The sequence below is a fragment of the Lepus europaeus genome, chromosome 9 (genome assembly GCF_033115175.1).
Source record: "Lepus europaeus isolate LE1 chromosome 9, mLepTim1.pri, whole genome shotgun sequence".
Classification (NCBI taxonomy): Eukaryota; Metazoa; Chordata; class Mammalia; order Lagomorpha; family Leporidae; genus Lepus; species Lepus europaeus.
In genome coordinates this window covers 6,729,032-6,751,067 of record NC_084835.1, presented here as the reverse complement: position 1 = coordinate 6,751,067, position 22,036 = coordinate 6,729,032, and the positions used below count along the sequence as shown (strand labels likewise).

The 22,036-nt window shown below is 47.2% G+C and overlaps 1 protein-coding gene across 5 annotated transcripts in view; it reads left to right on the top strand.

The window, feature by feature from the left end:
* The window catches only part of RAD18 (RAD18 E3 ubiquitin protein ligase), a 121,154-nt gene that overhangs the window by 20,118 nt on the left and 79,000 nt on the right, over positions 1-22,036 (top strand). For 4 of the 5 annotated variants that reach the window (XR_009866743.1, XR_009866744.1, XM_062200360.1 and 1 more), the window contains exons 3-7: positions 1,037-1,098; positions 2,264-2,334; positions 15,508-15,845; positions 16,491-16,590; positions 20,991-21,175. Coding sequence is in view for 3 of the 5 variants with exons in the window: in XM_062200360.1 (XP_062056344.1) it covers positions 1,037-1,098; positions 2,264-2,334; positions 15,508-15,845; positions 16,491-16,590; positions 20,991-21,175 (756 nt within the window). In the remaining 2 variants the exon portion in view is untranslated. Of the gene's footprint in view, positions 1-1,036; positions 1,099-2,263; positions 2,335-15,507; positions 15,846-16,490; positions 16,591-20,990; positions 21,176-22,036 lie in introns of those variants that run through there. The other variant, XM_062200361.1, reaches the window with a different exon arrangement.

Below are 22,036 nucleotides of genomic sequence, written 5' to 3'. Positions count from 1 at the left end.
AAACTTGCAGCAGCCCCAGGACAGGGCCCTGGAGTTTTAGCTGCAGATGTCCACAGGGAGTCTGCAGCGTTTCCTTTAAGGTCCAGGTTCCCTGCTGGGGCTCAGCCCCACCGAGGTTTCAGCTCCGCTCACTTGTGATCTCTGTGTTGTCTGGTCAGGCCTGGGGGTAGCAGTGTACCCTGTGACCTGGCATCTCTGGTGGATCCAAGGGGAGTTGTTACTGTTTCAGTTTGCCCAGCTTCTTACCTGTCAGGGGGACAAGGGACTTCCAAGCCCCCTACACACCAGTCCCTCCTCACTTCCCAGAACTTGACCCGTTTAATCCTTGTAACGTGCACGCTTACCGAGGCTGGCAAGATGTGCTTGTTTCCTGGATATTTGTGCGGCTAGAGCCATACTGTCTTCTCTGTAACGAGGTTCCGTGACCTCAACGGATTTGGGCTCCCAGTGAGCTGCCCGCACGTTAGTCACATCTGCTGCTGCTTTCCCCAGGAGGGCAAACACTGCTTGGAGTGGCGAGTGTGGTCCACGCCTGCCGCTTAGCGCGTGAGGACTTAGGCACTGCCTTGCCCTGGGCCGCCTCACTGGCCGCTCAGCGCCTTGAGGCCGGGACCTTCCCTGTGCACTGTTCTGTTCTCAGTGCTGTGTGTTGAGTGTGGGTGACAGCGGTCATTTACAGACTAGAATATAGAAATTTCCAGTTTGATAATGTGGGCGCTTATTATTTCTTACGGTGTGTAAATAGCTTATTTCACAAGTTGTAGAGCAATCCTGTCTTGCCACACCCAGCCCTGGTCTTGCAGGTATGGCTCTTCTGCTTTGTGGATGGAGGATACGTATGTATGTTGCTTATGGAATGCAGTATCCTGGGAACTCACTGTATTTGGTGTTCATTGAAAATGCTGTGCACAGTTAAAGGTACTAGAGACTGAAGATTCTGTTCCTTAGAAAGATAATGAAAATGTTTTGTTGTCATACTCTTATGTTATTAGTATCACTTAATTAACTTACTGAATTGGTTTTTGTGTTTTTGCAGATTGTTCTCTATGTATAAGAAAATTTCTGTCGTATAAAACTCAGTGTCCAACTTGTTGTGTGGTGAGTTTTTCTCTTTTTTAGACTTAGTGATTCGCACAGATATTTCTGCTCCATTTATATGCAACAGCCCAAGGGGAGAAGTGTAGCTGCTGAATTCAACGTTCTAAAAGGCATTTTCAGGAGGAACCTTCGGACTCTGTTCAGTTTTTCATTAAAGCTTCTGGATCTCTGATAATCTATAGTTTAGGAAGTAAAAACAGATTGTGAGATAAGGATGTCACGCTCGCTCCTCAGTTCTCAGGGCACACATCCTGATGGGCCCTAATTCTGTTGTAATTTGTCACCTTAGCTAGAAACCCTGAGGTGGGCTTATGTACTGCCGAGGGCTGGTGTCAGCGTTTGTGCTGAAGGCAAACGTGTATGGCTGTCGGCCTTAACCAGCCTCACCGGTCCCTCGCCTGCTAGGCCCGATCGTCAGGGAAACACCAGGAACTTTATTATTACAGGCTCAGAGACTTTTCAAGTAGTGGCAATAGGTGAAAGGTAGATTAAAGGGACCTTGAGCATACGTGGGGGTAGGGAGGGGAGAGTCAGGTTAGGCAGAAACAGCAGTGGGACTGTTGACGGGTGGGCGAGTGTGGCCTCTGCGGGAGGAGTGGCGTGTGGCGGTCCCTGAACTTTCAGAGCGATGTCCCTGTGTGAGCAGCACAGCAGTGTGGCTCCCAAGCCCAAGAGCTGCCTCCCCAGGCAGAGGAGCCGAGCCCCACGTGCTGAATGAGCCCTGCAGGTACCGTTCTCCGTGTTCCTGAAAGCTGACCTCATCCGCAGACTTCACTTGAATACCTAAAGCCTCTCCCCATTATTATTGCTTAAAAGGGTGTCTCTTCTTTTTACTGGGAGAAAATTTTTGGAAAGCTTAGTGCTGGTGTTTTGAAGAAAGATTCTTGCTCATATTAGGTTTTGTTTCAATGAGTACAGAGTAAATAATATATGCTATTAACGAATGCTTTGGAGAGCTTTTATCGGACTTCCAGTTAGCAGACCCTGAATCACTTTTTAAAATTCCATGTAGGCTGAGATAAATGAGCTTTGTTTTGAGGTTTTCCTGGAAGACTTAGTGGGATGGGGAGCCTCAGCAGGATGGGTCAGACATCCTCAAAAACATGATTGTGACGAATAAATGATTGTTTTTGACCTTTTTCCATTTGTTGTTTTTCTTTTCTAGACTGTCACAGAGCCAGACCTGAAAAACAACCGTGTGCTAGATGAACTGGTAAAAAGCTTGCATTTTGCACGGTATGATTTAGCGTTGTGACTAACCTCTGGCTGCTCCCGCCCATGGTGTTTCCCCCGGCCTCTGTGGTGGGCCTCTCAGTTGGGGTCTGCAGGGCTGCATGTTTTGGAGTAAAATAAAGGAAATGATGATAGTCGTTATTCACACGTGGAAAATCTAGTAGTGATGAGAATGTGTTCCGTTACTAACCAGAAATTCTCCTGTGATGAACAGTTAAAAGTTAAAGTGTGGATCCGAGGACTTCTCCGCTCTTGGTTCTGTGAACGTTCTTCTGGGGTATCTTCTAGATTCAGCTGTGTTTTTCAGGTGCCCTGGTTCCTCTCACGGGAGCCAGGCTCTGGTGCTGGGGTGCCTGTTACCACGAGGGCATTACAGCTGCTTGGGCCTCTCAGTGGAGCTGGACGTGTTTAGACCAGCCTGATGGACACACGCCCATAACTGGTTGTGTCTGTTGTATGTTGATCTATTAACTCCTAATCTGATTTACTCAGCATGTAAAAAATAATGTGCCTTGTGAACTATGTAGTTGTTTGTGTTTTCTAAAACTCGCATATGTAGCTTTCCTTCCTGACTGTCACATGCATGAATGTGTGAAAGTGGTTTTGATCTCCCAGAGTGATTTCAAAAGGTGTGTTTTACCCAACAATGCCTTGAAATTTTCTGAAGTTTTTTTTATTTTTATTTTTTAAAGATTTATTTATTTGTTTGAGAAGCAGAGACAGAGAGAGACAGCTTCCATCTGCTGGTTCACTCCCCAAATGGCTGCAATGGCTGGGGCTGGGCTGTTCCGAAGCTAGGAACCAGGAGCTTCTTCTCAGTCTCCTATGTGGGTGTAGGGGCCCGCGTTCTTGGGCCATCTTTTACTGCTTTCCCAGGAGCGTTAGCAGAGAGCCGGATCGGAAGTGGAGCAGCTGGGACACAGCTGGAGGCCATATGGGATGCGGGCGCCACAGGCAAAGGCTTAGCCTACTGGCCCCAGTGAGGTGTTGTTTTGTTTTTTGTTTTTTGTTTTTGTTTTTTTTTAGCTTTATTTATTTTTTGAGAGGCAGAGAGAGCAAACAAATGAGTGGTATTCCACCTGTTGGGCCACTTTCCAAATGGCCGCAATGGCCTGAGCTGGGCCAATTTGAAGCCAGGAGCCTGGAGCTTCTCCTGGGTCTATGTGAGTTCAGGGGTCCAAGGACTTGGACCATCTTCCATTTCTTTCCCAGGCCATAGCAGAGAGCTGGATCAAAAATGGAACAGCTGGGACTCGAACTGGCACGCATATGGGATGTCGGCACTGCAGGTGGTGGCTTTACCCGTTATTCCCTATAGAAGTCAAGGAAGGATTTTTATTAGGAATATACTTTGTTTAGATAAAGGTTGGGTGTCCACACACTTAAGTATCAGACTGTTAAGCTTGTTGGAACATTCTTGAATCATGCTGCTTCTAAAACTGTAAATGGATTTCTTCCAATAGAATTGCACCGTTATTGGTTTACATCCTGAAAATGATCAGGTTTAGTACTCATGTTTAGAACTCCATATGTCATTCTAAAAATTGGTTATTTCTGTAATTAGAGTCATAAGATGATAGTTTATGTATATATATATATATATATATATATGATTTATTTATTTATTTATTTGAAAGTCAGAGTTACATAGAGAGAGAAGGAGAGGCAGAGAGAGAGAGGTCTTCCATCTGCTGGTTCACTCCCCAATTGACTGCAACGGCTGAAGCTGTGCCGATCTGAAGCCAGGAGCCAGGAGCTTCTTCCGGGTCTCCCACATGGGTGCAGGGGCGCAAGGACTTGGGGCATCTTCTATTGCCTTCCCAGGCAGAGAGCTGGATCAGAAGTGGAGCAGCCGTGACTCGAACCAGAGCCCATATTGGATGCCAACACTGCAGTGGTGGCTTTACCTGCAGTGCCACTGTGCTGGCCCTGGTATGCTTTCATAGATTAAGAAACTGTAAAAGAAAAGAAATAAACTCAGAAAGTCTCTGATTCATATAATTAAAGTTGCTGCTTTTCTTTTTTTAAAGTGTTTCAGTGGTTAGTTTGTTTTTTAAATTAAATATTTCTATGAGAAGAATGGAGAGGGTGGGGCCGGTGCCATGGCACAGTAGGTTAATCCTCCGCCTGCGGTGCTGGTTCTAGTCCTGGCTGCTCCTCTTCCAATCCAGCTCTCTGCTGTGGCCTGGGGAAGCAGTAGAAGATGGCCCAAGTCCTTGGGCCTCTGTACCCACCGGAAGAAGCTCCTGGCTCCTGGCTTCAGATTAGCACACCTCCAGGCGTTGCGGCCACTTGGGGAGTGAACCAACGGATGGAAGGCCTCTCTGTCTGTCTCTCCCTCTCACTGTCTGTAACTCTGCATCTCAAATAAATACATAAATAAATCTTTTTTTTTTTTTTTTTGAGGATACCCAGGGCTTTATTTTGTAATGCAGAGGCCACACCGTGGCCCCAACCCCACTTCCCACCCTGCACTTCTTAAATGTAAATAAATAAATCTTAAAAAAAAAAAAAAAAAAAAAAAGGAAGAGGGAGAGAAGGAGAGAGAACATCCCCTGGTTCACTTCCCTGATGCTGGCAATAGCCCAGGCTGGCCGACAACTGGGAATCTAATCCAGTTCTCCGATGTGGGTGGCAGGGACCCGGTTATTTGAGCCATCCCCATGGTCTGCGGTAGCAGGCAGCTGGAGGCAGGAGCTGGAGGGCGCAAACCTGTGGCTGGCGTCTGAACCACTAGGCTACGTGCATGCCCCCACCGATTGCTTTGTGAAGTGCATGGGGCCATCTCTTTCAAAAGGAATTTCTTTATTGTGTTGAGAGGAAATTTTATTTCCCCTGAGCCGGTCTTGTCTTCCTCCCCTGCCCCAGCTGTTACTGAAAGCATGACAGCTCCTGCTTGGCGAAGGAGGTGGCAGGAATGATCACATCTGTGGGAGAGGGGTCAGTATTCTTGGGGCCGTAGACCTTTTGATAGTGCAGAGAGAACTGTTGAGCTCTCCACGCCCAAGAGGGGGAGGCTGCTGCTGGTCGTTGGAGTGTGGCCAGCAGCCCTTGCAGATTTGGGCTGTGTTTCACGGGGTGTTCTCCTCCTCCCTGCTCGTCCCGCCTCAGCCCTGCGGTGAACGTCCTTGGCCGTTTGTTGTGTGTGACAGATTTGCTGTGGTGCTTCACCTGCAAGTCTGTGGGCATGAAGTTCAAACGAATCAGCTTCGTTACTTGTTTAAACTCTGCGTTAAGATGGACGAGGGAAGAAGTTTCATCTTGGGACTAGACTGCTAGACTGTGACCTACTTAGAGTTTTGGTTGGTTTCATTTGTTCTTTTTTTCCATCCACCACTGCCATTTTGTGTGCCAAAGTGATTTTTATGTTTTTTTTTTTTTTAAACAAAGTTTCCTAAATTCAATAGTAAGATATTGGGAATAATTTCAGATATACAGCTCTTGTGTTTTCTTCTGACCTTTCCCTTTATTTTCAAAAGCATCTTTCTCCTGGCTCAATTTTATTGAAGATAATGTTCATAAGAGTCTGTTATGTTGAACAAAAATCTAATTAGAACATTTTTGTCTAACATGGACCCTCGCTCTGACCTACGTCAGAAAGATGTGGTTGCTCTGTGTGTGCACAGTGGCCCTCCCCTTCCCCTGCGTCAGAAAGGTGTTGTTGCTCTGTGTGTGCCCTTCTCTGGCATTGTTTTTATGAGGTGAGTGTGTAGAGCATCGCCTCAGTGCTTTTGTTCCCTACTGCCAAGGCCAGACTTCTTCTGCAAATGCTCATGTTCAAGAGCAGAGACACGTTAGATGACAGCTCCTCACACCGAGGCTGTGGGGTGTGGTTTCCTCTTTCCTTGTGGTGTGCTGTCAAGCTTCTTGGCTTTGGATTCAGTCAGAACTGGACTCCAGTACTGGCCCTGGTTCTGATCAGATTGTGAGTAAGATACTATATCTTTCACTTCTTTCCTCATCTGGAAAATGGAAACAATACTGCCGATACCTTGAAGGATTGTTGCAGGGTTTAGAAATGAAATGTATGGAAGAAGATGAGCCAGCATAGTACCTAGAACACAGGAATCCAAAAAAAAAAAAAAAAAAGATTCTTCTTCCTATGTATTTTGCCAGTTTCAAAAAGATATTATCCTAAGGTGCTAACAAGAATTTGTGCTTGGGTGGGCCTTTGCCTGTGAGAGCAAATGTTTCCGGACTGTTGTTTGCATGTTTCCGCTCAGAACAAACTTTACTGACGTCCAAAGAGTTCATTGCAAGGCCTTGGATACCACCTGCAGCTACCTGAATTCCTATCTTGACTCTTAGTTTCCTATCTGCTTTCTAGAAGATAAGATTATTCTGTAGTTAAGAAATGGGCAAGATTTTTTCATACTTTCTTGAGTCACAGCAAGAAACCTCGGGGAAGGAAGTTTATTGGACTGGATGCCCGCGTGTTTGGCCTCTGATTGGAGGGTGCTTCCTCACTGTTGGGTGACCCTGAGTAGGTCAGCTTTTGGGACTTTATTTATCCGTTTGTAAAGATAAGCATATGCCTTATTTTTTAAAAAAAAAATATTTATTTTATTTATTTGAAAGGCAGAGCTACAGAGAGAGTCAGAGACAGATAGAGAGGTCGTCCATCTGCTGGCTCACTCTCCAGATGGCTGCAATGGCCAGAGCTGTGCTGATCCGAAACCAGGAGCCTCTTCCTGGTCTCCCATGTGGGTGCAGGGGCCCAAGGACTCGGGCCATCTTCTACTTCTATCCCAGGCCATAGCAAAGAGCTGGATCGGAAGAGGAGCAGGCTAGAATAGAACCAGCGCCCATATGGGATGCTGATGCTCAGGCCAGGGCTTTAACCCACTGCACCACAGCGCCAGCCCCACATGTGCCTTATCTTTAAGCATCTTCCCACCGCTGCAGGTCTGTGATTCACCAAATAGAATCTGAGTGCCTGTGGTAAATGCTGTCGGCACCACCATACCACTCCCTCCACATTCTGAACTCAGCTTTGGGTTGTGTACTTGTTCACTTGCATTGAGTGTGCTGCCTCTCTGAAGAGACATTGTTTACTTGAAATGTGGGGTGTCAGAGAGAGAAGGAGAGACAGAGATCTTCCATCTGCTGGTTCACTTCCTAAATGGCCGAACAGCCAGGACTGGGCCAGGCTGAAGCCAGAAGCTGTGCACTCTAGTCAGGTGTCCCACTTGGGTGGCAGGGGCCCACACAGTTAGGCCATCATGTGGTACCTTCCCTAGCACCTTAATGGGAAGCTGGATTGCAAACAGCAGTAGGGACTCAAAGATGGGATGCCATTATCGCAGGTGGTGGCTGAACCTGCTGCACTACAATGCCATCCGCATTGATGCATTTTAATGTAAAGACATTAGGTGTGATGGGAATTAAGAGAAAATTATTGGCTCATTTTAACTGTAAGCATCAACTTTGGATTTAATATTCTCACGCAGGTCATTATTGTTCGTAAGTGGTCTCGTGGCTTTAACTTCCATTTTTATACTCGTGACATCCAGACTTGTGTCTTCAGCTAGGTCTTGTCCAGAACTTCACACTCATGCATCTCACATTTCTGCTTGGACCTTGCTCTTGAATAATGTGTACCAAATGGTACCGGTTCCCTGTGCTGCCTGTAATGCTGGCCTTGCCGCTCGCTCTGTGCTCTCCAGCCCAGTCCGCGGCAGCACTGCCCTCTCGCTTACCGGGCGCCAAGCCCTGGAGTCCTCCTGAGGCCCTCTCGGTTACACTACATCATCTGTTAGTGGATCCTGTTGGCTGTGTCTTCAGAATGCTGGCAGGGTCTCACTGCTCTCGTCTCCTTCCAGTACTGCCCCTGCCCAGGCCAGCGTCAGCCCGCACTCCGCCAGCACTTCCTCATGGTCTTAACTCTGCTTTTGCTGTCTCAGAGTTCTTCCTGAGGACAGCAACCAGAGCGATTCCTGTAAGAGAAAGTCAGATCGCGCTTAAGACTGTGCCAGGTGCTTCCCGTGTCATTTGGAGAGAAGCCCATGCCTCTTGGTGGCAGCCCCTGTTCCCTGCATTCCGGGGTGGGGCGCTTCCCGTGTCATTTGGAGAGAAGCCCGCGTCTCGGTGGCAGCCCCTGTTCCCTGCAGTCCGGGGTGGGGCGCTTCCCGTGTCATTTGGAGAGAAGCCCGCACCTCCGTGGCAGCCCCTGTTCCCTGCAGTCTTGCTCCCTCTGGGACCTTACGCCACACCTCGCCGCTCCGGTTTACTCAGTTCCAGTCCCTCTGGCCTCCCTGCCGTTCTGTCTGCTGACCTCACGCTGACCCTGAAGACTTCTGAACCTGCTGCCACTTCACAGGGGACGCCTGTTTCCCTGTTCAGCCCTGGCTCAGCCCTGACTCGGGACTGGTTCTCCTGGGGCGTCTTGGTGATGTGCTGCGGAGAGGATCCGGCGTCTGCTCCACGCGGTGGTTTCCTTGTTTCCTAGCACCTTTCGCATGCACCGTGTGCGTCTGTCCGTAGTGTCGGCTTCATGAGGACAGAGGCGTCTCTTTGCTTACGTTAGATTTCTCGGCCAAGAATAGCTGACACTTGAATAACTTAAGAATTTTAATTTTAGCGTGGAGAATAGTTTTATCATGGTAATGGAGTTTCCATCTGCCATGGTCTTTGTTGCCTGAGTTGAAGTAAGAGAGCAAATCAATAAAAGGAAATTTATCTGAAGTGTGGATAAAAGCCAAGGTGTGGCTGAGTGGACGTCTGGCCAGAGAGGCGGGCATCATCCCTAGTGGGGGTGTGGTCTCCACTGTGTGCTGTCTGCTTTACTTGATCGTGATGATGGGACGGACACTTTGTTTAGAACCTTTCTACAAAGCTGGGTCCTGGAGCGAAACACACCGTCCGTGATTGTGCTCCTGTTTGTATTTTCTTTATCTCAAAGACCAAGATTTTTAAGTTTTTGTTTCCTTTAATCTTTCTTCCCCTCTAGCTTTTATTTATTTATTTTTTTGACAGGCAGAGTTAGACAGAGAGAGAGAGAGAGCAGAGAGAAAGGTCTTCCTTTTTCCGTTGGTTCACCCCTCAAGTGGCTGCTAGGGCTGGCGCGTTGCGGCTGGTGTGCTGCGCCGATTTGAAGCCAGGAGCCAGGTGCTTCTTCCTGGTCTCCCATGCAGGTGCAGGGCCCAAGGACCTGGGTCATCTTCCACTGCACTCCCGGGCCACAGCAGAGAGCTGGACTGGAAGAGGAGCAACTGGGACAGAATCCAGTGCCCTAACCAGGACTAGAACCTGGGGTGCCAGCGCAGCAGGCAGAGGATTAGCCTAGTGAGCCGCGGCGCCAGCCAAGCTTTTATTTATTTATTTATTTCCAAATTTTCCATTCTGGAAAAATCCAAATTTAGACAAATGTGTAGAAAATAAAATAATGACACAAGCTCCTTGCCCTCACCACATGCCTGCCAGCATTTGTCAGCTCATGGTCGATCTTAATTTTTTTTTTTTTTTTAATTTCAAAGTGAGAGTTATGGGAGGGATGAGATAGATAGATATATCTTCCATCCTCTTGTTCACTCCCCAAATGGCAGCAACATCTGGGGCTGAGACAGGCCAAAGCCAGGAGACTGGAACTCCATCTGGATCTCCCATGTGTATGAGGGACCCCAGCACTTGGGCCATCTTCCACAGCTGTCCCAGGCACATTAGCAGGGAGCTGGATCGGAAGTGGAGCAGCCAGGACTTGAACCAGCACTCTTACAGGATGCCGGTATTGCTGGTATTGCAGGCAGAGGCTTAACCTGCTGTACTACACTGGCCCCTTGTAGGCATCCTTGACTGTCATCCTTGCTGACATCTCCTCACCTTCCCTCGGTCCTCATTGTTAATTTTAAAATGTCAGATGGGCCTGTTAGTCTCAGGACATCATTGACAGCATTTGGATTGTGCCTGGCAGTTAAACATGATGTGAAACAGGACATTTTGATTGTAAATAAAATTTTTATGAATTTCTATTAAACTGTTAGGCAGAACGAAATAATTGCTGCTTTGTCTCTTTTTATACCATTTCCTGTCCTGTGGCTCAGCTAACTCCCAGGTGGTCTGAGTTATTAGTCATTTTATTGACTTCAGACTAATAGTGAAGGAGAAATCTGATCAGCTAATACAAAGGCACATTAAAATGTTCGTGGGAAAATGGAATTAAAAGAGAAGTTTTGAGGCTGGTGTTGTGGAATAGTGGGTTAAGCTGCTGCCTGCAATGCCTACATCTCATATGGCCACCTGTTTGAGTCCCAGCTGCTCCACTTCTGAGCCGGCTCCCTGCTAATACACCTAGGAAGGCATCAGAAGACGGCCCAAGTGCTTGGGCCCCTGCCATCCATGTGGGAGACCTGAATGAAGTTCCCGGCTCCTGGCTTTAAAGCCTGCTGTTAGGGCCACTTGGGGAGTGAGCTGATGAATGGAAGATGTCTTTCTCTCTGTCCCCCTCCTTCCCTCACTCCCCTCCTCCCTCCCTCTCTCCCTCCCTGTCTCCCTCCTTCCTTCTGTAACTTTGCCTTCCAAATAAATAAATACATCTTAAAAAAGGAGAGAGAAGTTTCCTTTGGTGCACAACATTTTGAAGTTCATGCGTAGTTTTCATTGTATTCTCCATGAACTTTTGAGAGCCACTTCCTGCATTTCTGTGGCAATCCTTTGATTTTTGTCAGTGAGTCTTTCAATTTCAGATGATGATAATGGGTAATTCTGTCTCTGTTTCCTTGTTGATACACATGTGGATGCTTTCTGGTTTTTGTCTATTGTGAATAGAGCTGCTGTGAACATTCCCATTCATGTCTTTTGGCATGTTTCTACAGGTGTGATTGCCAGGCCATAGGATCGGCATTCATTTATGTGCTGGAGTAGCTGAAGACCGGTTTTTTTTTTTTCCTCTGAAGATTTATTTATTTATTTGAAAGTCAGAGTTACACAGAGAGGAGAGACAGAAAGAGAGAGAGAGGTCTTCCATCTGCTGGTTCACTCCTCAATTGGCCACAATGGCTGGAGCTGTGCTGATCTGAAGCCAGGAGCCAGGAGCTTCTTTCGGGTCTCCCATATGGGTGCTGGGGCCCAAGGAATTGGGCCATCTCCTGCTGCTTTCCTAGGCCATAGCAGAGAGCTATTTTGGAAGTGGAGCAGCCGGGTCTCGAACCAGCGCCCAAATGGGATGCCAGTGCTGCAGGCAGTGGCTTTACTCACTGTGCTACAGCTCCATAGTGCTGGCCCCAGTCCTTTCAGTTTTAAGCCTTCTCTCAGATGAGAGATGATAGGTCATCGTGGTTGTGTGTGCATTTCCTGCCGCCTGATGTACCTTCGCATGTGCTTATTGACGATTCTTGTACCTTTGAAGTGTCTTCTAGTTTTCTGCTCAGTTTTTAAAAATTGTACTGTTTTTGGCCGGCGCCACAGCTCAATAGGCTAATCCTCCACCTGCGGCGCCGGCACCCCAGGTTCTAGTCCCGGTGAGGGCGCCAGATTCTGTCCCGGTTGCCCCCTTCCAGTCCAGCTCTCTGCTGTGGCCCGGGAGTGCAGTGGAGGATGGCCCAAGTGCTTGGGCCCTGCACCCCATGGGAGACCAGGAGAAGCACCTGGCTCCTGGCTTCAGATCAGTGCGGTGCTCTGGCCGCAGCGCGCTGGCTGCAGTGGCCATTTGGAAGGTGAACCAATGGTAAAGGAAAACCCTTCTCTCTCTCTCTCACTGTCCACTCTGCCTGTTCAAAAAAAAAAAATGTACTGTTTTGTCTTACTGATTTTTAGGGGTTTTCATATATTATGCTTTAGTTTTGAGGACATCTGCTTATCAAAGACACCTTTAAAATAAAAAGGCATGCTGTAGACAGGGGGAAAAAGGTGGAACTACAAATATTTGCTGGCCTCTCTCTTGTTAATGATTCGTGCTTTTTTCAAATCTTGCCTAATAAATCTTCTCCTATCAAGATTTTTTGCTATGTTTCCTTCTATAAATGCCATTTTGGCTTTTGCATTTAGGTCTAAGAGCCCATTCAAGTTAATTTTAGGCCATGATGTAGGTAAGGGTCAGGATTCACTTGTTTTTCAACAGATAATCAGTTGCTCCTGCACTGTTTACGAGAAGAGACCCACTAGATTGCAGTGCTCCTTGCTGTAAATCAGAGGATCTATCTCTGGACGTAGTGTGCTCCATATTCTGTTTGTCTCTGCGAGCCGATGCTGTCTCCAGCACGGTAGCTGGCTTGCTGAAATCCATGAACACTGTTAGTTCCTTCTCTCAGACGTTGCTCTTCTTCAGGACGCAAGCATTCTAGGGCCTTTGCATTTCTGTGGAAGTTTCAGAATGATTTATTATTTCCTCTCCTAAAACGGTGGCTTATCAATTGATTGGGATTGCATTTACTTTGTGAGTCATTCTGGAGAAAATAGGCATTTTAACACGGTTGAGTCATCTAGGCGATGACTAGGACATGGAATATCTGTTTATTTAAGCCTTCTTGTATTTCTCTTAAAAATGTTTTCAAGATATAGGTTTTCCACATTAAAAGATGTATTCCTAGATGTTTAATATTTTTGGTGTTATGTAAGTGGTATTTAAAGATGTTATTTTCTGCTTGCTAATATATAGAGACACATTAATTCTTGTTTATTGACAGCGAACCAGGACCTTGTAAAAATTCACTTATTCCAGTTTCTTATAGATTGAATTTGATTTTCTGTGTGCATAATCATTTCACCTGCAAATAAAAAAATACTTTTTTGTGTGTTTCTCTCCAAATGCAATCATTGTACCTTTTCAAGATTTATTTATTTTGAAAGTCTAAGTTACAGAGAGAGAGAGAGAGGGAGAGATTGATTGATTTCACTGATTCAGTCCCCAGATGGTCACAACGGCCAGCACTGGGCCAGGCTGAGGCCAGGAGCCAGGAGCTTATCCTGGTCTCCCATGTAGGTAGCACCAGCCCAAGGACTTGGGGTCATCATTTTCTGCCTTCCCAGGGGCATTGGCAGGAAGCTAGATTGGAAGCAGAGCAGCTGGGACTTGAACCAGCACTTGGATGTGGGGCCGTTGTTGCAAATTGTGGTTCTGTGCCACAGGATGTGTCTCTTTTCTGTTCTTTGTTCTCTGTTATTATTTGCTTCTATCTCTGATTTTAGTTTGATGTTTCTAAGCTTGGAATATTGTTTGTTTCTTATTAATCCAATTTTTCCTTTAGGGACTACTTTGTTAAACTCTCATGCTATCATTTACCTCAGAATATCTTTACATTTCCATTGTGATTTGTCCTGTATAGTTATTTAGAATTGTGATGCTTATGTAACATTGGGATATTTGCTAATTATTTTTCTGTTAGTTTAGTCTGAATTCCAGAGTGGCAGATTTTGATTTTTTATAATTTTTAAGTTCATAACCCTTGATTTTTCTGATATTTCCCATTCTCTTCCTGCTTTTTTGGGATACCAGTTATTTTCTCTACAGGAAGTCTTCAAAAGTTCACAGAAATGTCTGTTATGAAAAACGTATGGTGGGTTTCACTTTTTTCAGCAAAATAATTTTTGATTTACCCTTCTATATCGTACTTTTCTTTTATTGTCTTTTCTCTTCTTTCTTCTCTCTCTACTGGGGTTTGCATATTTCCTGTTGTCCTGTCTTGATGTTTACTAAGACCGTTCTCTGCTGTCTCCTGTTACCCCCATCCAGCTTTGCAGCTGTAGAATGTTCATTTGATGATTTCTGAAGGATTTTAATCCTCTCTTGAAGTGCATCATCTTTTTTATCCATTTGTCATCTTTTTTCTGTAACTTGCTTATCACAGTTCTTTGCAAGTCATGCCTGCTAATGCCTCCTTTTGGATTACCTCTGGGTTTGCTTCTGTTGACTGTTTTTTCTCTTGGTTAGTGCCTGTGTTTTTCCTTGCTTCTTTGCATGCCTGGTAACTTAAAAATACATGCTGAGTATTGTGGGTGAAATACGTAAGCTGTGAATTGTTCTCATTTGGAAGATGTTGAACTTTGTTGTGATGGCAGTCGAATGAGCAGCTCTTCAGCTCCGTTCTGGTGAGGTTAGGTTGATTTCGGATTTGCTCAGTTTCTGCAGTGTGGTCTTTCTCCCTGAGGCTCAGTCTGTGGCTTCTCACCTCAGTGTCGTCTTCTTCATCAGGGTCTCAGCCTTGACTGGGCCCAGACACCAACAAGGCTCCAGTACTGACCTCTGAACTCTCGGCAACCTAGCTCCTGCTTCCTCTCAGTCTGCTGTGCTTGCTGGGAATGCTGGGAGTGATCATGAACGGATGGCGTTCTCTTTCTGTGGCTACCACAGGTCAACACCCTGGCTGCCCGTGCTGGCCACCTTTGCCCAGGACTCCGATCTCTGTTACCTTCACCCAGCAAGGTCACTGTTCCCTGTTTGGATTGAGTTGGATGCACAACTTGCAGAAAATTCTCCTGGGGTGACCCTCATGAGGGTTTTAGATCACTCCCTGTGTCTGTTCTCCCTTGTATTGATTATAGCCCAGTTGTTTTATGTTAGAAGAAACTTGAGTTGTTTTTGGTTACAGAATAAGCCTTGGGGTTGGCGCTGTAGCGTAGCAGGTAAAGCAGCCGCCTGCAGTGCAGGAATCCCGTGTGGGCGCCAGTTCAAGTCCCAACTGCTCCTCTTCTGATCCAGCTCTCTGCTATGGCCTGGGGAAGCAATGGAAGATGGCCCAAGTCCTTGGGCCCCTGCACCCATGTGGGAGACCCAGAAGAAGCTCCTGGCTTCAGATTGGTGCAGCTCCAGCTGTTGTGGTCAATTGGGGAGTGAACCAGCAGATGGAAGACCACTCTCTCACTCTCTCTCTCTCTCTCTCTCTGCCTCTCCTTCTCTCTCTGTGTAACTCTGACTCTCAAATAAATAATCTTTAGAAAAAGAGAGAGAGAAGAAGCCTCATATCAGCTGTTCCATGACCAGAGCCAGAAGTCTCCCACTTGCTTATACACACCAATGAACTATCTTTGGAGTCAGGTTTATTGCTTTTGTTTTATTCCAGCAGCAACGCTTTGGTTTGGTTGTCATTATGGCCTAACTTCTGTATCTGAGAGAAAAAAGTGTTAATTGGGAAGACAGTTTGTGTTATTCCCCTGAGCATAACTTCGTGTTCTGGTGATCTGTTGAGTGTTTTACGTTTGCATTTTTGACTGATGGGAAAGCCTGATGTGTTCCTGTGCTTTAAGGAGTCGTCTGTTGCAGTCTGCCTTGGAGTCGCCTCCCATTTCTCCCGTGTCCTCCTCTGCGAAGAAGCTCACCATCAGAGCCCTCACTCCTGCTGCCGCCAGACAGTCTTCAAAGCATGGGCGCAGACTGATAGACAATTTCTTGATCAAGGAAGTTGCAAGTTCCACATCAGAGTTGTTGATAAACGAAAAGGAAAGCAAATTGAGCCCCCAGACAGAGGCGGGCCCTTCTGCAGAGCCCAAGGAGACGTGTTTCCCAGCAAAGGTGACTCCTGGCTCCGTGGAGGCCAGCGGTCCCGAGACCCCCTCTACATCCACTTTGAAACAGGTTGCTAAAGGTAGGAAGTTATTTTCGCACGTGACATTGCGTACTCAGTGGTCGTCTCCTGGCCTCTTACCCATGGAGGCCTGAGAGACCACCCCAGATCCCTGCAACTCCACGAAGCTGTTTGGGAGTGACGAACTAATCTTAACATTACATGGGGAATTACCAATAACATCGAAATGAATCAATTTGTGCCCATTGGAAATGTGAGCAGTAGTTGGGCCAGCCCAGTAAATGCATTGGTGAAGCTGCTCCTGCCCCTGCCCTGCCTGCAGACCAGGGCTGTCTTCCCCAGCTTCTTGTGATTGCATCTGTGCTAAATGTGGATGGCAGCGATGCTTGGGGAAGCCTAGGACTAGCTTTAGAGTTTGGTGGTACCTTGGTGGAAAAGGTCAACCAGAGCATTCTCCAATAAATTAACTTGCAGGCTCATTTGCATTCTTTTCCTCTGGGCCCAAGATTCTAATTGTGTGACTCCCCGCTTATAGCATTACCCAGTCCTGTTGCCTTGATGGGTTATTGTTTTTCTCTTCTGTTTCCTAAGTACATGTTAAGTTGGGATTCCGTTTTTTATCTTAATTGCTGAAAGGTACTGGCTTATGTAATTTTTTATCTTTCTGCAAATAATAAAGCCCTTTTCTCTTTTTAAAAAATACAGTGGATTGTCCTGTTTGTGGGGTTAACATTCCAGAGAGTCATATTAACAAGCACCTGGACAGCTGTTTGTCCCGTGAAGAGAAGAAGGAAAGCCTCAGAAGGTAAGATAGCTGAGCGCGGCTCTTTATTTCTTCTAAGATTTATTTATTTATTTGAAAGACAAAGTTACAGAGAGATGGAGAAACAGAAAGAGATCTTCTATCTGTTGGTTTACTCTCCAATAACCACAAAAAGCTGGGGCTGGGCCAGGCCAAAGCCAGGAGCCTGGAACTCCATCTGGGTCTCCCCCGTGGGTGCAGGGACCCAAACACGAGGGCCATCCTCTGCTGCTTTTCCCAGGCGCATTAGCCAGGAGCTGGACTGGAAGTGGAGTGGCCAGGACTCACACAGTCACCCACATGGGATGCCGGTGCTCAGGGGGTGCCGTTACCTGCGGCATGACGACGCTGGCACCGCAGCTCGACTCGGCGGCTTTCTGTAGTGTTTCTTAGGCTTTACGAACTTGAGAAGAAGGCAGCGTTCACTCTGCTGTCTGCCCCAGCCCCTCCAGCCCCTTCTCCTTTAGCTGTGACGGCTCCCGGTCCTGCCCGCTTGCTCCTTCCTCAGCTCCCACTCGGTCAGAATACTTAGCTGTGCCGGGTGTGGGAACTGCTAATAAAACTGTAAACGTCGGAGATCGCAGTTCAGTTCTTTCCAGGCTCGTCTTTGTCAAATCAGGTGTTGTGGAGCAGAGCTGTTTTCTGCTTTCCCCATCCCCAGGGCAGGAGCATCGATCAGTGGGGCTTGCTGCGGAATGTGAGGTTTAAGCGTCCAGGAAAAGAAGATTTGAAAAGAAGATGGAAGCCGAAGAAGTCAATGGGGATCGGGAGGTGGGCGTGACTAGAGTGATCGGCTCCTTAGTTTCGTCTGTCTTGAAGGACATAGCAGACTTATTTCCAAAAGCCATGAAGCAGTAGTACCTCGTAAAGATGGCATGAACGTCTACTGCTTTTTGTGATTAGAGATAGATGCTGCTTGATTTTTGAGTAAGTTTTAAGGCAGTCCAGGCTCTGAAGAACACATGGTGTCACGTGATCCAGAAGGTAACCTACAGCACAGCTTACTGTGTTAGTTCCTGGGGGGGGGACATACTTGAGAATGGACCCTGGGCAGCTGCGTACGCACAATGCTCCCACCTAGTGGACAGTGTGTAGAAGAGAATAAAGGTTTTTAGATGGCTTAGGAGAGACTTGAGATAAGTTAAGCTGGATGGTCCCACAGATTATTTCCCATACATCGTAGGAAGTCTGCCAGCCTGCCTTTCTCTTTGAGGGTGTTGGTTCCTATAGAATGAGTTGGGAGTATAGAAGCTTGAGTATTTTCTTTCTCAAGAATAAAGAATTGCTTTTTCTGGATACATCTGTCATATTTCTGCAGATATGTTCAGCTCAAAGACAGCCTTGTCCATGATTTGTCAGTTTCCAAGAGTGAACACTAGTCCAGGGGCTGGCGCTGTGGTGTAGTGGGCTAAAGTCTCTGCCTGCAGTGGCAGTGTCCCATATGGGCACTGGTTCCAGTCCTGGCTGCTCCTCTTCTGATCCAGCTCTATGCTATGGCCTGGGGAAGCAGTGGACTGAACCTGTGTGGGGGACCTGGAGGTAGCCCCTGGCTCCTGGCTTTGGATTGGCCTAGCGCAGGCCATTGTGGCCATTTGGGGAGTGAACCAGCGGTTGGAAGAGCTTTCTCTCTGTCTCTGCCTCTCACTGTCTGTAACTCTACCTCTCAAATAAATAATTAAAATAAAGAAATAATAAATAAAAAGAACAGTGCAGCCCTGCCGGTTGCTCCTGAGTGTGACTTGGACACACAGCCTGCCGATCGCCCTGTTAGTGCACAGGAGGCTCAGAGAAGTCCTGCTTGAAAAGTAACCACTGGGGCCGGCACCGCGGCTCAGTAGGCTAATCCTCCGCCTTGTGGCGCCGGCACACTGGGTTCTAGTCCTGGTCCGGGCACCGATCCTGTCCCAGTTGCCCATCTTCCAGGCCAGCTCTCTGCTGTGGCCAGGGAGTGCAGTGGAGGATGGCCCAAGCCCTTGGGCCCTGCACCCCATGGGAGACCAGGAGAAGCACCTGGCTCCTGCCATCGGAACAGCGCGGTGCGCCGGCCGCAGCGCGCCTACCGCGGCGGCCATTGGAGGGTGAACCAACGGCAAAAGGAAGACCTTTCTCTCTGTCTCTCTCTACTGTCTACTCTGCCTGTCAAAAAAAAAAAAAAAAAAAAAAAAAAAAAGCAACAACAAAAAAATAAAAGTAACCACTGGGTTTGTTTAATGCCAGCATCCCTAGATTTACTCGATCCTGAAACCTTTTTGTATGTCTAGCTGTAATCTTGTAGCAACAGTGTTCAGAGGCACGGTAGGGAACATTGGTCATGTGCTAGTTCTGGGGTTCCCTCACATGAGGAGCACCTGCCAGGTGTTCCTTTTGCCACGACACCCTGCCAGGCTGTCTCCTAGATCTGGGTGACAGCCTTCATTCTGTATAAACCCTTCCAGGGTTGACGCCGAGGGCGCACTGTCCCTTTGATGCCTTCGGATTCTCAGGCCCCTGGCATGCATTTCACAGTTTGACCAAACTGTGGAAGGAAGACCGGTCGTTTTTCTGTCTGGGGAAGCATTTGTAAGGCTTCAGATCTTCAAATTCTTGATAGAAATGTTTCAGCTCTGTGGAGCTTTCCATTGTAAATGCCAGGAAATAGTTCGCTTCTGTAGAATTTCACGGTGGTAAGTTTAATCTTGTGTCCTTTGTAAAAATAAATGAGTCAGATACAGAACTAATGAATTGTCCTTCCATATGCTATGTAAACACCTGCCAAGCTATTCAGCCAGTGCTGCCTACTGTGATTTTATTTTGTGATTTTATTAGTCTTGTAGAGTTCAATGGGCTCTCATTATAAGAAGAACAATTTTCAGAAAAATAGAATCTGTTGAGGTTTTACAGGCCTTTTTACAGTTAAGCAGTTGTTGCTGGCTTTTAGACTTTCTTAGGTTAAAGGAACTATGTTAGTCTGGGAATGGCACTGCTGGTTAAGAGGCGGGCGGTTGGTGATCAGCTGTGGTCTTTGTCTAGGTGGGACCTTTGGACCGGTGGCCTCAGGTTAACCCTGAGAACCCTGTGGAAAATATTGATTTCCGGTCTCTGCTTGGGACCTGATTCACAGTTGGTAGATAGCCATGGAGAAGGGCCTGGACATTGTGTTTTAAACACATTCTCCGGATGGCCCTGAGGCGTGGGAAGGTTTGGGAAGCCCAGCCCTCTGTGAACTGGTGCTGTCCAAATCCTTTGTAAAGTCTTGATTTTGAGACAGACCTGTTGCTTCCAAGTTTCTGTTAATTTTCACCTGCAACTTTGATGTTCTCGTTTTGAAGCTATTGCACTGGTAATGACCAATGTGAATATTTATTTCTCGAGTGCCTCATTGCCACAGAGGGGAGCCAGGGTGTGCACCAAGGGCACCCTGCTGTAATCACAGGAAACGGCAAAGTTCTGCTGGAGCTCCTCTTTATGAACTTTTCTCAAGGCACTGAAGCTTTTAGATGGCCTGTATTCTAGGCCATTGTGAGGACAGTATTTATTAAGATTTTTTTTTTTTTTGAGAGAGAGAATAGATGGAAGAAATTTGATAACAGCTTTTTGTTTAAAATTATAGTTTGGTGCTTATCTGTGTATTGAGTATGTAAATAAAATGGAAAGCCAGGTGGTGATTTTGCTAATATACTTCTTGAACTGTCTTAAACATTTACCACTGTAAATAATTGCAGTTGAAGTCAACAAAACTCTGTTGTATTTTTTGCTGTTGATTTCGGTTGTGTCCTTTGAAGATGATGCCACCGTTCTCTGCTCGTCACCTCGCTGATATCCTTTTCGTTGCTGGTGACGGGTTGGATGACACGAGCGTCCTAAAAAGTCTTATCTTCACTGACTTCCTGCTTTTGCTTTCGTATCACCTTGAATTTGAGGGGCCGTTTCTGCCTGTGGGGTAGAACTTTTTCTGCACAGGCTCTGTGAGGTGAGCTATCTTTAAATCCATAGCTTCACTTTCAGTAGCGTTTGTGATCTGTTGTGGGAAGTGGATGGGTTCGTCCAGGGATTTTGCCTGAGAACCAAGGCAACTTGAAGGAACAGCGGGCTCTAATCAGGTGAAGAGGTAGGACTGCGTAGTGTGCTGCTAGCTGGAGCTCTAGCCTTGAGCCGCAGGCCTTCCACGTGAGCTGTCCCCTTCCGCATTGTTAGGCCTGGACACTGCAGGCTCAGGCACTGGGACCCTCTGTCTGGACGGCTGCCAGCCTCTCGTGTGTCGCGTCAGACGTGTCCACTTCGTCTGCATACACACTCCTTCTTCCCTCCTCTTTGCAGGGCTTCTCCTCCAGTCACCAGGTGTTGAGGCAGAAGGCAGATCACTGTTCATGAAAACACTCGATACTGCTCAGTGATACTCAAAGATGTCCTTTTCCCCTTTTCAGTTCTGTTCACAAAAGGAAGCCACTGCCTAAAACTGTGTACAACCTGCTCTCCGATCGTGATTTGAAGAAGAAGCTGAAACAGCATGGATTGTCTACTCAAGGAAGCAAACAACAGCTTATTAAAAGACACCAAGAGTTTGTACACATGTACAATGCCCAGTGTGATGCTTTGCACCCTAAATCAGGTAAAATCCTGGAACAGTGAGTTTTGCTTATCCTCTGGCTGAGGCAGTTTTGTGTCCTCAGAGATTATAGAACCTTACTAAAGCAGTTCTAACACAATTTGATGGTAGTGGGACATGCCAGTGTGTTCCTTCTCGAGGTACCTGGAGGGTTTGTTATAAGCCAGCCTTCCTCAGCCTGTCTCCCAGTACCCATGTTCCCCTCTCAGAGGCACTGCTCTTACCACTTTCTGAGGGATTGTTGTAGAGACAGCGTGGTTGTGGGCATGGATCTCGAGAGCCTGGGTGACATCCGGCTGTTACCGTTACGGACGGTGACTGTGGGCAAGGTGCTGGTATCCGTGCCTCTCTTCTCAGCCAGGGAGTTACAGTGCTGCCTGCTTCATCACATGTTTGAGAGGAAGCCAGGATGGAGTGCATGTGAGGTGCCTGAGCTTCCTCTCCCTGTCCTTCCCTGAGGCGGAGGTCTAGGAGCTGTGCTCAGCATGGAAGGGGGGACCAGCCAGCCTGCCTGCCTGCCTCAGCCCGTCTGTTCTTAGAGTGCTGGAGCCAGGCTCCGTGGTCTGCCACCGACCGTCTTAGCTCTGTGAAGGCGGCTGGTGTGTGGACAGTTGTTCCGTTGGTGTCGCAATGTCTTACTCAGCTGCCCTTTTCCTCTGCCCCCCACTCACCTGCTGACGGACAGCCGCACTCTGCCTCGTTTTGGCTGTAGTAGTTAAAGCTGTTGTGGGTGACTTAGTGTGCTTTATGTTGCTGCATCAGTCCATGGACTGGGTGATTTATAGTCAGGTGTATTTGGCTCACGATGCTGGAGGCTGGGCAGTCCAAGGTCACGGTGTTGGAGCTGGCCGTGGCCTTTGTGCT